Source organism: Aedes albopictus, chromosome 2 (genome assembly GCF_035046485.1).
Source record: "Aedes albopictus strain Foshan chromosome 2, AalbF5, whole genome shotgun sequence".
Taxonomy (NCBI): Eukaryota; Metazoa; Arthropoda; class Insecta; order Diptera; family Culicidae; genus Aedes; species Aedes albopictus.
In genome coordinates this window covers 124,419,898-124,433,894 of record NC_085137.1, presented here as the reverse complement: position 1 = coordinate 124,433,894, position 13,997 = coordinate 124,419,898, and the positions used below count along the sequence as shown (strand labels likewise).

At 43.2% G+C, this 13,997-nt stretch overlaps 1 protein-coding gene across 3 annotated transcripts in view; it reads left to right on the top strand.

The window, feature by feature from the left end:
• LOC109417567 (histidine decarboxylase) overlaps nt 1-13,692 on the top strand; it is a 49,542-nt gene extending 35,850 nt beyond the window's left edge. The window contains exons 4-10 of one of the 3 annotated variants that reach the window (XM_029853216.2): nt 3,080-3,309; nt 3,370-3,460; nt 3,523-3,952; nt 4,075-4,220; nt 4,287-4,458; nt 4,719-4,748; nt 12,333-13,691. In XM_029853216.2, the coding sequence (XP_029709076.2) occupies nt 3,080-3,309; nt 3,370-3,460; nt 3,523-3,952; nt 4,075-4,220; nt 4,287-4,458; nt 4,719-4,748; nt 12,333-13,288 (2,055 nt within the window). In that variant the 3' untranslated portion in view covers nt 13,289-13,691. Of the gene's footprint in view, nt 1-3,079; nt 3,310-3,369; nt 3,461-3,522; nt 3,953-4,074; nt 4,221-4,286; nt 4,472-4,718; nt 4,749-12,332 lie in introns of all 3 variants that reach the window. The other 2 variants (XM_062850320.1, XM_062850319.1) reach the window with 2 other exon arrangements.
• Nucleotides 13,693-13,997: the final 305 nt, after the last annotated feature.

Here is a 13,997-nt window from a genome sequence, read left to right as displayed (position 1 = left end):
CCAAAGCAAACCCCCCTACGACCAAAGTTTCCACTAGGGTTGGTTACCAGATCTTCCCTAAGGTTGCTCATAGCTTCCGGCCGGTACCACGTGGAGGTAGGGATAGGAGTTGCTGGGCAGAGGCTTGTGGCACAATGGGATCTGAATTGCGCAGCATACCCTGCCTTTACCGTGCCTTTATAGAGGGACGCTACTTGTTTGTCTCCAATTGCTGGACGCTGAGTTGTCGAATTTGGTGAATTTAGTCTTGTGTTGACTATTTGTGGATACAATACTGAATTCACCGAACCCGACAACTCAGCAGCAAGCAACCGGCGACAAACAAGTAGCGGTACCTCTCTAACCTCATTGTTGTCATGATGCACCACAACCCTTTCCGATTCATATCGGTCAGTAGCAAGTGTTGTCATGCTTTTTCTGCATAAATCACTTTTTTTAATCGATAACAGCATTTACTGTACTGTCGTTATATCCGTTGAGCCTAGGAGGTTCAAAAATATAATCCATTTGCTTCGGTTTGCCTGTACCACGTAAAGGAACAGTATGCATTCTGTGAATCAATTGATGGAAAGCTGCCATTTAATGTTGATAAGAATATTTAGAAATATTCGTTGGTTTCCGATGAATTACAAATACAAAATTAGGCGAATCCCTGGAGTAATTTCTGAAGAAATTCATGAAGAAATTCCAAGAAGTATCCCTGGAGAAATTCTTCGAAGAATTCCTTGAGGAGCTCCTAGAAGAATTCCTAAACAATTCCTTGGAGGTTCACCTGCAGAAATCCCTACAGGAATTCTGGGAGGAATCCCTGAAGATTTTTTTGTAGACATCTTTGGAAGAATGACAGGAGGTGCACCTACAAGATTCCCTGGATTCCTGGAGGAATTCCTGGACGAATTCTTAGCGGAATTTTTGAAAACATTCCTAGAAGATTTACTGGATGAACCCCTGGAAGATTCCGTAGAGAAATACTTGACTGGATCGCTAGAGGCATTCGTGCAGGAATCCGTGGTGGAATTTCAGGAGGAATACCGGGAGAAAATCCTGGAAGAATCCGTGGATGAATTAGTACAAAAAATTCTAGAGTAATTTTGGGATCAATCCCTAGAGACATTTCTGGAAAATTCCTTTAGGAAATCTCTGCAGAAATTCGTAGGATGAAAAAATAAATTCCTGGATAAATTTTTGAAGGAATTCCTGCGTAAATCCTGAAGAAATTATTGGAGGAGTTCTTGAAAGAGTCCCAGGATAAATTCCTGGATGATGTTTTGGTGAAATCCCTGGAGGAATTTCTAGAGGAATTTCTGATTAGTTTCCTCAAGGATTTCCTGCAGGTATTCATGGAGCAATTCCTAGAAAAATACTAAGAAGAATTCATGGAGGTATACCTGGAAAAATCCTTGGAAGAATTCCTGGAAGAACTCCTGATGGTATATCTGGTGGAATGCCTGCAATAATTCCCGGAGGAATCTCTAGAGAAATTCTTGGAGCAATTTTTAAACGACAGGGCCCATATAGCCGAGGTGGTAAACGCACGGGTATTCAGCATGACCATGCTGAGGGTGACGGGTTCGATTCCCGGTCGGTCCAGGATCTTTTCGTAAAGGAAATTTCCTTGACTTCCTTGGGCATAGAGTATCATCGTGCCTGCCACACGATATACACATGCAAAATGGTCATTGGCAGAGGAAGCTCTCAGTTAATAACTGTGGAAGTGCTCATAGAACACTAAGTGAAGAGGCAGGCTTTGTCCCAGTGAGGACGTTACGCCAAGAAGAGGAGAGGACACGTTTAATGCTTCCAGGTAGCTAATCGCTCTTTGATGGAAACAAGACATTAGACAACGGACTAGCATGCAACGCCCAGTGGCACAGTCGAATAATTTTCCTGACAGCTGCGGCAGGAATCGAACCCGCGCTCCTCAGCACGATGCGACTAAATGCTTGGTGACACTAGCCGCACGTCCACGAAGCCACATTTCGGGATTCTTTAAGGAATGTTTTATTTCATTCATTCAATTTTATTCATTTGGCCAAACGACGTAGACTAGTGCACTGTGAAATACATTTAAAAAATTATAATTATTTGAGCAGTGTTTCTTTTTCTAATGCTATGGTAATATGTTAGGTTAGGTGTCTTTATAAGAAAGATTTGCATCCCGATGCTGGTTCATCTCTTAAAAATGTAAATATGTTCTCATTCATTTCGCAATGGATGAGTTCGTGGAGGTCTCTAGAGGAAATCCGAAAGGAGAATTCATGAAGAAATCGGAAGAGGATTCTTGAAAAAAATCTTGAAGACATCCCAAAAAGAGTAGAATTTTCTTACAGAATTCCTGGATGAAATTCTAACAGAAGTACTTTGAATGATTCCAGATGGAATAATTGGAGCAATCCCTAATGAAATTCTTGAAGAAATCTATAAAGGAATGCCGCAGAAACACCGAAAATGGATCTCTGGTAGAATTTCTGAAGGAATCCCCATCGCTGAAGGAACCTCTAAAGATATCACTGAAGAAATTCCTGAGGAAATGTCTGGTGAAATCCCAAGAAAAAACCTTGAAGGAATCCCTGGAGGAATCCATGATAAAATCACCGAAGGAAGCTATCGGAAAACTCCAGGAGGAATTCTTCGATGCTTCCTTGTAGAAGTAGCTGTAAGAATTTCTGATGGAATCGCAGGAAGAATTCCTGAAGCTTTTCTTTGATTAAACTTTAAAACAATCTCTATGAGAACCCCGTGATACGCTGGTAGATGCAGGAAGGAGAAATTTGTTGAAAAGTTCCTTGAGGAATCCCTGGAGGAAATTATGAAGGTATCCCTGGCTGGAAGAATTCACAAAGAAATCCCAGGTCTTTTGCTATTCGCATGATGTTTTTGAATTAAACGCTTGTGAAAATTCGTGAATTATGAGCCATGACACGCCAGTAGCATATGGTTCAAGAAAGTCCTTCTGTTTCCCTATCAGAACCGACAATTACCGATTTTTTTTTACAGAATTTCGTTAAAAACTTAAAAACCGAACGCTTATTCATAATTCTACAAGCCAACAATTATGATAATGATTCTTCTACTCTAGGTCTGCGCCACCCTGGGAACCACCGGGGCGTGCGCCTTTGACAACCTGTCCGAGGTGGGTGACGTATGCCTGAAGTACAAACTCTGGCTGCACGTGGACGCCGCCTACGCCGGCAGCGCATTCATCTGTCCGGAGTTTCGCGTCTGGTTGAAGGGCATCGCCAAGGCGGACTCGATCGCCTTCAATCCGTCCAAGTGGCTGATGGTTCACTTCGATTGCACTACGATGTGGTAAGTTGGGTGGAAGTAAATGGAATTCTGGGTAGATTCATGAGATATTGTACGTTTCAGGGTTAAGAACAGTGGGGCACTTCATAGGACTTTCAACGTAGAACCCTTGTATCTTCAACATGAAAACTCTGGTATGGCGATCGATTACATGGTGAGTTACAATTTTAATTACTAAAGCTATGAACCCTTCCAAACAGAACTAATTCTTTACAGCACTGGCAAATCCCACTAAGCAAACGCTTTCGAGCGTTGAAGTTATGGTTCGTGATACGTAACTACGGGATCAAAGGTCTTCAGAAGCATATCCGCGAAGGAGTTCGTTTAGCACAAAAGTTCGAAGCTCTAGTCCTGGCTGATCACCGGTTTGAAATTCCAGCTGCGAGGTACTTGGGCATGGTTGTGTTTAGGATCAAGGGCGAGAATGAGCTGACGGAGAAGCTTCTTAAACGGCTGAACCATCGTGGCAACCAACATGCTGTTCCAGCGTCCCTGAAAGGGAAATACGTCATTCGGTTCACCGTGACTTCGACCTACACTTCAAACGAGGATATCTTGAAAGATTGGAACGAAATCAAGGTGGTTACGAGTGAACTGCTACAGGAACTGGACGTGAAGATCGTGGACAGAAGAGTTCCGCTAAAAGGTGAGTTGCACGAACTGAGTGGCCCAGTTAGAGTCAATCGCTAGGCATATCGCTTGAAATGTTCAACTTGCAGTTCCGTAGAGTTCACGAACAAAAATTCGCTAAATTTCCCCCCTCTCCAGATACTCGCGAGAAGAACGAAGCGTTCGGATCGAGTCTTCTGTTGGCCAACTCCCCAATGTCGCCCAAGATCGTGAACGGATCGTTTGCTGCGATTTTCGACGCGGACGAATTTCTGGCCAAAGTTTACGCCGGGATTCGAATTTCGGTAAAGCGACAGCAATAAATCCACCCTTTTCCATATAATAATTTCTGAAACGGAATCATTCGACAGAACCAAGACTCGCCAGCGATGCGGCGTCGCGTCCGAGGGATTCTCATGTCCGGCAAGCAGTTCTCGCTGGACTCCCGAATGGATCTGGTCGTGCAGGGAATCAGCCCGAGCGAGGTCAAGAACGGGATCGAATCCAAAGCGATCACCGAAGACAGCGAAGAGGTTTGGGAAGGTAATAAGGGAAGGTAGCGTAGACTTTTGATTCCAATTCCATAGGATGTTGCGATGTGCAATTACTTCAGTTTGGCGTTACGTTATGCGTTATGTATTCACCCACGTGCTTTGCGTTTCTTGTTATGTTGCTTTACTAAAAGCTTTCGATGTGTAGCGTAAGTTCGTTGGAGTGTTGAATGCAACATTGCACGCAACAAAAGCTCTTTAATAATTTTACTTTTCAAATTTTCTTCCATGCAATCCGGTTGTGTCGAGAAGCTTGTGAGCAGATGGAAGTTGCAGACCAAGGTAAGCTCAAACGGATAGCTGATTCGAGTAGTCCTGAAGGTGATGCTAAGCTTTTGGGTTTTAGTACAACATCAAGCTCTACATATATTTTTTTAGCATTTCAATTCAGTAACAAATTTTGAAAACGACGTATAATCTATGCTACAGCATTGATTATACGTCGTTTTCAAAATTTGTTACTGAATTCTAGTTTTTACAACCAAAAGACCGATGCAAATACCTACCTTTACACGAGGGGCACAATTGAAAAAAAAAAACATATTGTGGGGCATTTTTGCCAATGTAAATGGGGCCAAGAGAGACCAAGTGCATCGGCGTTACAAAATGGATTCAGTTTTTTTTGCCCAAATGCATTTCAAAGTTACAAGAAAGCTTTAAAGAGGATGAGTTGCTATAACCTGAAATTTTAAAGGAGGGGGAGGGGGGTTGTCATGCGGAGTTTCAGGGGGCTTTCAAGGAGATGCAGCCCCCATCTCACGGGACGTTTCAAGACGTTGAGGTTTCGAGGGTTTTTTTTGCGGATTTCAAAAGCGTTTACATGGCAGTTTTGGGGGGATTCCAAGGCGTTTTAGAATATTTCAGAAGTGTTTTGGGGGGGCTGCATAGTGCATAGGCTCTCTGGTGAGTATCATGTGGCTTTCAGGAAGGTTTCACATTCGTTTTCATGTGTTTTAAGCAAGGTTTCAAGACGTTTCATGGAGTTTCAGCAGTTTTCAGGAGGGTGTCAATACGATTCAGATTACGCATAATTCTTTCACGATTGTGTCTGTTGCACCTCATAATATTACGAGTATCTCTATGTGCTGCTATTTGGGTATCCATTGGCATACAAATGAACCCAATGTATTTTGAAGTATGGGTTGCAATATCTATAAATCTTGGGATATTATTATTGTAGCGAGTTCTCGCAGTATCTAACCTACGCTACCTCAGTGTACAATTCGATAAACTAAGCAATTTACATTTGGTGATCTAAGTTATCCAAACTATTCTTGAACTAAGACTTTCAAGCTCTACCCGGGTAGAAGAAAATAACTAACGAAGTCAAATTTTACCATTAAAAATGAATAGCTGAATGGCAAAATTTGTTATTGGTTTGTTGGGAATAAGAGCTAAAAGAACAAAAATAATAACTGACTTTGTACCGGAAAATAACTCAATAATAACTAATTTTGTCCTTATAAGAACAAACCAAGGACAAAATATTTCAAAATGAAGAATAACTGAATAAGTTGTTATCGAGTTATTGAGAACAAAATAAGAACACAATGAGTTATTTAAAATAAAATCATCAGGATTGTATATTTTGTTCTTATTATTGAAAACTGTATAATATATATTGTATATTAATATTGTAAGTTCTGAAATGTTTTGTCCTTGGTTTCGAACCAATAACAAAATTTGCCCTTCATCAATATTCTTTTTAAAGTAAAATAAATACTGTGCACGGTAAAGGCCAGTTGTGCTGCGCAATTCAGATCCCATTGTGATCCATTAGCGTCTGCCCAGCAACTCCTATCCCTACCTCCACGCGGTACCGGCCGGAAACTGTGAGCAACCTTAGGGAAGATCAGGTAACCAACCCCGGCGGGAACTTTGGTCGTAGGCTGACAGGGAAGGGGGGGTTTGCTTCGGTAAACCTGAGCGTCTGTTCTCCAGGAGGAGCGGCTCACAACAGCGTCTGATCCCCATGTTAGGGGCGGCTGATCTACGTCCGAGAGCCAGGGAAGGACTCAAAGCTCAACTATGCACTATGGTCCTCTGGAAAGTAGGGCGTTGGTGTCAGACCCTACGAGCCAGCCGTAAAAGCTATTGTAACGGAAAATCAGCAACAGAATAATACGAACCGAGACCAACGGCAACGACCCCAGCGAACAAAAAGGACTTGCGATTGGAAACTCGGCACGAGGAACTGCCGATCTCTCAACTTCATTGAGAGCACCCGCATACTCGCCGATCTACTGAAGGACCGCGGGTTCGGCATCGTAGCGCTGCAGGAGGTGTGTTGGACAGGATCCATGGTGCGAACGTTTAGAGGTAATCATACCATCTACCAGAGCTAGTGGGAACGCGAGCTGGGAACAGCTTTCATTATGATGGGTGATATGCAGAGGCGCGTGATCGGTTAGTGGCCGATCGACGAAAGAATGTGCAGGTTGAGGATCAAAGGCCGATCCTTCAACTTCAGCATAATAAACGTGCACAGCCCACACTCCGGAAGTACTAATGATGACAAGGACGCATTTTACGCGCAGCTCGAACGCGAGTACGATCGCTGCCCAAGCCACGACGTCAAGATCATCATAGGTGATTTGAACGCTCAGGTAGGCCAGGAGGAGGAATTCAGACCGACGATTGGTAAGTTCAGCGCCCACCAGCAGACGAACGAAAACGGCCTACGACTCATTGATTTCGCCGCCTCCAAAAAGATGGCCATACGTAGCACCTTTTTCCAACACAGCCTCCCTTATCGTTACACCTGGAGATCACCACTGCAGACGGAATCTCAAATCGACCACGTTCTGATTGACGGACGGTACTTCCCCGACATTATCGACGTCAGGACCTATCGTGGCGCCAACATCGACTCCGACCACTATCTGGTGATGGTCAAACTGCGCCCAAAACTCTCCGTCATCAACAATGCACGGTACCGACGACCGCCACGGTACAACCTAGAGCGATTGAAGCAATCGGATGTCGCCTCAGCATACGCGCAGAATCTCGAGGCCGCGTTGCCAGACGAGGGCGAGCTCGATGAGGCCCCTCTAGAGGACTGCTGGAGTATAGTTAAAGCAGCCATCAACGACGCAGCCGAGAGCACCATCGGGTACGTGGAACGGAATCGACGGAACGAATAGTTCGACGAATAGTGCAGAACGCTTTTGAAGGAGAAGAATGCAGCGAGGGCGGTAATGCTGCAGCAAGGGACTCGACAGAACGTGGAACGTTATGAACAGAAGCGGAAACAACAGACTCGCCTCTTTCGGGAGAAAAAGCGCCGCCTGGAAGAAGCGGAGTGTGAAGAAATGGAACTGCTGTGCCGTTCCCAAGAAACACGGAAATTCTATCAGAAGCTCAACGCATCCCGCAACGGCTTCGTGCCGCGAGCCGAAATATGCAGGGATAAAGACGGAGGCCTCTTGACGGACGGACGTGAGGTGATCGAAAGGTGGAAGCAGCACTTCGATCAGCACCTGAACGGCGTGGAGAACGTAGGCATGGGAGCCCACGGCAACGGAGAAAACTACGACGCCAGTGCAGTGGAGGACGGAAATGAACCTACTCCCACGCTGATGGAAGTTAAGGATGCCATTCACCAGCTCAAAACCAACAAAGCAGCTGATAAGGATGGTATCGCAGCTGAACTCATCAAGATGGGCCCAGAAAAGTTGGCCACCTGTTTGCATCGGCTGAAAGTCAGGATCTGGGAAACCGAACAGCTACCGGAGGAGTGGAAAGAAGGGGTAATCTGCCCCATTCACAAGAAAGGCGTCCATTTGGAATGTGAGAACTTCAGGGCGATCACTATTTTGAATGCTGCCTACAAAGTGCTATCCCAGATCATCTTCCGTCGTCTGTCACCTAAAACAAATGAGTTCGTGGGAAGTAATCAAGCCGGCTTCATCGACGGCCGGTCGACAACGGACCAGATCTTTACCGTATGGCAAATCCTCCAGAAATGCCGTGAATACCAGGTCCCAACGCATCACCTGTTCATCGACTTCAAAGCGGCATACAACAGTATTGACCGCGCAGAGCTATGAAGAATCATGGACGAATACGGCTTTCCTGGGAGGCTGACTAGACTGATTAAAGCAACGATGGACGGTGTGCAAAACTGCGTAAGGGTTTCGGGTGAACTATCTAGTTCATTCGAATCTCGCCGGGGACTGCGACAAGGTGATGGACTCTCATGCCTACTCTTCAACATCGCTCTGGAAGGTGTGATGCGACGAGCCGGGCTCAACAGCCGGGGAACGATTTTCACAAAATCCGGACAATTTGTGTGCTTTGCGGACGACGTGGGCATTATTGCCAGAACATTTGGAACGGTGGCAGAGCTATACACCCGTCTGAAACGCGAAGCAGCAAAGGTCGGACTGGTGGTGAATGCCTCAAAAACAAAGTACATGCTGGTAGGCGGAACCGAAAACGACCGGATCCGTCTGGGTTGTAATGTTACGATAGACGGCGATACTTTCGAGGTGGTGGAGGAATTCGTCTACCTCGGATCCTTACTGACGGCTGTCAACAACGTGAGCCGTGAAATTCGGAGGCGCATCATCAGCGGAAGTCGGGCCTACTACGGGCTCCAGAAGAAACTGCGGTCGAAAAAGATTCACCCACGCATCAAATGCACCATGTACAAAACGCTAATAAGACCGGTGGTCCTCTACGGGCACGAGACATGGACCATGCTCGAGCAGGACCTACAAGCACTCAGAGTTTTCGAGCGACGCGTGCTAAGAACGATCTTCGGTGGTGTGCAGGAGAACGCTGTGGCGGAGAAGAATGAACCACGAGCTCGCTGCACTTTACGGCGAACCCAGCATCCAGAAGGTGGCCAAAGCCGGAAGGATACGGTGGGCAGGGCATGTTGCAAGAATGCCGGACAACAACCCTGCAAAGCTGCAACTGGTCCGGTTGGCACAAGAAGGCGTGGAGCGCAGAGAGCACGATGGGCGGACCAGGTGGAGCGTGACTTGGCGAGCATCGGGCGCGACCGAGGATGGAGAGCGGCAGCCACGAACCGTGTATTATGGAGAAATATTGTTGATTCAGTTTTATCTTGAATTTGATGTAATACTAAATAAATGAAAATGAAATACTAAAGACCTCATCAATAACAAAACAAGTTATGATTGCAAAATATGCAGTTAGGATGTTATTTTACTTAGGATGATCAGAATAACTTACACAGATCGAAAAAAGAGTGTAAAACTCTGTGACATATGATGCACATGATTGGAGCGTGGGATATGACAGAAGTTTACTTGACATATCATGTAAATGTCACAAAATATCATGTAAACTTCCATTAGATATATATCATGTAATTCAGCATGACACTGTGTGTTTACATGACATATAACACAAATTTACATGATATATCATGTAAACCATCATAACACTAAGCTACATGACTAAACTGAAGTTTACATGACGTGTAAATCTCATTATTTTTATCTGTGTATTTTGCTATGATTGCATATTTTGTTATTATTCAGTTATTTATTGTTATTCAATAATAACCCAGAAAAAAAAAACAAATTTTGCAATGAGAACATTTTTTGTTCTTAGCGAATTATTTAGTGTTATCCATAAATAACTAAAGAATGATAAAATAAGATATGATGGCATTTTTTTAAATTATTTTGTGCTTGGTTTGTTCTTCGCCTCTACCCGGGTACTCTACTCTTGTATCTCTTTACTTTATCGGCGTGGTTCCTCTAAAAAATCCTTCAAATATTCCTTCAAGACTTTTGCTAATAATTTCTACAAGAATTCCTCCACGTTTTTTTCAAGAAGTTCCTCAAAAATTCTTGCAGGAGTTCCTCTAAGAATTCTAACAGAAACTCTAACAAAAATCCCTCCAGGAATTTCTCTCAGATTTTTTCCAGATAATGCTCTACAAATTCTGCCAAGAATTCCTCAAAGAATCCTTCTGGGAATTGCTTTAAAATTTTTTCCAGGAATTTCTTCAAGAGTTCCTTGAGGATTTCTGCAAGAATCCCTCTAGTAATTATCACAAATTCCTCAAAGAATTTCTTCAGAAACCTGCTGGAAATTCTCCAGAAATTCTTTCAAATTTACTCCAGGGATTCATCAGAGATTACTTCCAGGTATTTCTCCAGAAATTCCTCCAGAAGATTTTTTTTTCTTGAAATTACTACAGAAATTACCTCAGGGAATTCTCCAGGAACTTCTTCAGGGATACATCGAAGAATTCTTCCAGAAATTCCCCCAGGGAGTTTTTTAGGATTTTTTCCCATGCATTCTTCCAGAAGCTCCTTTATGAATACCTCCATAATTTTTCAGGAAACCTCCAGAAAATCATCGAGAAAATCCTCCTGGTACCACTCCAGGAGTTTTTCCAAGAATTTTTCCAAATATTCCTTCAAAACTTCTGCTAAGAATTCCTCCAAGAATCCGCTCATTTCGAAGAAAATCTTTAAAGAACCCCGACAGAAACTCTATTAAGAATTTCTCCAAGACATGTTCCAACGCTTCTGTTGAAAATTCCTCCAAGAAACCCTCCAGGAATTTGACCAGCGATTCCTTTAAAAAATCCGCTAGGAACACCTCCAGATAATTTTCATTAAATAGCTTCAAAAATTCTTCCAAGCAGGCTTGTCCGCACTGAGCACATGAAAATGCTGCTCTTTAGATTTAGACCATCAAGCACATTATAAATTAGAAATCTTTTCATCTTATCAGATACAAGGATGTTGAAATATCCTAGATGTTATTTCGAACTGTCAAAAAAATTTCACTCGGGTGAAAATCTCTTTGCTTGCTGCATGTGGCTCTGCAGTGCGGATTTTTGACAGTTCGAAATTACATTTAGGATATTGCAACATCTTTCAATCTAATAAGATGAAAAAAAAATATTATTGCTTGATAGTGTAAATCCAAAGAGCAGAATTTTTATGCGCTTAGTGCGGACAAGTCTGCTTTCAGTAAATTCTTCAGAAATTCCTCCAGGAACTCCTCCGAGAAATCCTTCAGGAAATCCTCCAAGACATCCGCCAAGAATTCCTCCAACAATCGCGCTTCCAGAATTCCCTTCCATGAATTGCTTCAGAAATACCTTGAAGACTTTTTTCAAGAATTCCTCCAAAAAGCTCTCTAGAAATGTCTACAAGAACTCCTTGAAGAATTCTTTTAGGAATTCCTCCAAGAATTCGAGCAATAATACTTCCAGGAATTTCTCCAAGAATTTCTTGAATAAATTTCTGGAGGAAATCCTGGAGGAATTATTGGAGTACTTTATGGAAAAATTCTGGTATGTGCAGCATAGTTGTCCCATTGTTTATGGGAATCCCTATAAACATGAGACAACTATGGTACACAACAGAATTCATATAGTAATTTGTTAAGGATTTTTTTAAAGAATTTCCTGGGGGAATTCTAAGAGGGATTCCTGAAGGTGTTGAAGTTACTTTTTTTTATTTTATTTTTTATTTTCTGGAGTTCCTGTAAGCATTCATGGAGTAATTCCTGGACGACTGCACATGAGGAATTCCTGAAGTATTTCCCGAAACAATTCCTGCAGTGATTCCTGGAGGATTTCCTAGAGAAATTTCTATATGAATTTCTGGAGGAATTCATGAAGCGATTCCTGGAGAAATTCCTGTAGTAATTCCTACAGCAATTCCAGTAAGAATTCCTGCAGCTATTCCTGAATTACGATGGGTGACACCGTGTAATGGGAGGCTCCCATTGGGAGCTAGATTTTTTCGCATGTGTTTTTATGTTGTGTCAGATTAAATCAGAACCAAAATTCTATACCATTGAGTACATTGAGTACATATTGTCAAGTTTAAAATCACATAAAACCCACCTTCTTTTCATCAACAGACATCCTCCTGGAGAACCTCGAGTCCCACTTTCTGCTACCGATTCCGCTGCCCTGCTCGACACCACCCTCGACCCCGCGCCGTCAACTCCGCTCGCAAAGTGTGGATGTCGGCATGATTCGTGCCCAAATTAACCGGAGCAGCGCGCTCTACAATAGTAACTACCTGACCGTACCAACCACTTGCACCAAATCGGAGCCATACTGCTCCACAAATTCACTGGACCTGATCTCCACCGCTTCCTCGTTGGTTTCAGACGTCGTCAATTCGGCCAGGACATCATTCGAATCCAATCTGGGTTCAATCGATGAAAATGGAACCGATTTGCTGAAGTTTTCCAAGCGTCGGTGTGCGGAAGACAACTCCCATCTATTCTCACTATCCAAGCCGAATTTGTTTCCGGAGAAACGGGCATCCGAGCCCACCATTCGATGTGCGTTCTATAACAGAAGTTTCGATGTACTCTGTCCGAAGCAGCCGGCGAAACGGGTTCTGTCGCAGAATGACCTTCCGAGGAAACCCTTCCGGCGACAGATTTCGACGATCCACGAGTTGATCGGTGACGAAGCCGTTTTGGACGGGGACCCGGACTGGAAGAAGCGGAATCTGATGGTCGCACCCAAGTTCCAATGTTGCATCTCGGACGAGGACGGACGGTGCATTAACTTCGATCCGGTGTTTCATACGCATGAGGAGAAGGATCTGAGCGAGGAGGATGAGACGGGGAATGTGCTGGCGTTTGAGGAGAACTTCGTGGATAGGATAGAGCAGGTTTGTCCACAGCGGGAAGGTTTGGATTTGGATAGTATCGAGGAACATGGGACGGGGGAGGACGAGGAAGAATGGGAGGAGGATGTGAATTGGGGGAGTATGAGGAAGAGCTACTGTGACGATGAGGTTATTTATGAAAATGTTAAGATTTGTCGGAAGTGTGGACACCATACGGTCAGGTTATAGCGTAGTGTATTTGCTGAAAATAGTTGTTGTATTCAGTTTTGTAAGAGCTTCAATGGTAGGAATAATAATGTTAATCCGAGAAATAGTGTCAAAGTTGTAAGTTGAAAGAACGTGCTGACAGTAGTCTCCAAAAGGTTTACGGTGAGTTTATAGTTTAGTCACGAACTTGATTCCTGACCAAGAGAAACTAATGAATGCAGAATCATTTATGAAGACCAAACTTGGGCGACTAGAGTTAAAATGTGAAATCAAGGATAGAATCAAACATAAAGGCAAACCAAATTCCGTAAAAGTTCTTAAATTTCACTTACGTTATGTAAATGTCTTTGCTCAACAAAGAGTCCTGAACAAAATTTACATAATAAACACTTTTCCGGGAAGTAGTCAAGTGCTACCGATCAAATTGTGATATAAGTTGATTGATATAAGAAGTAAATGTACAGAAAATAATTATTTCTGGAACATCTGATCAATATCAAAATTTCATATTTGAAGATCAAGCTGATATTGGTTGGATCTTACCAAGAGCTAAATGTAATATTATGATGACGATGTTCCAGGAGTCAATTTGAGTTATTGTTTTTAGTAGAAGCCGAGTAGAAGCCTTGCACTAACGATCAAAATGCAATATTGGTTTGATTGAGATAAAAGGTAAAAGTACTCAATGTAATAGCAAAAAATTGTTTTTGAACCATCTAACCAATAGCAA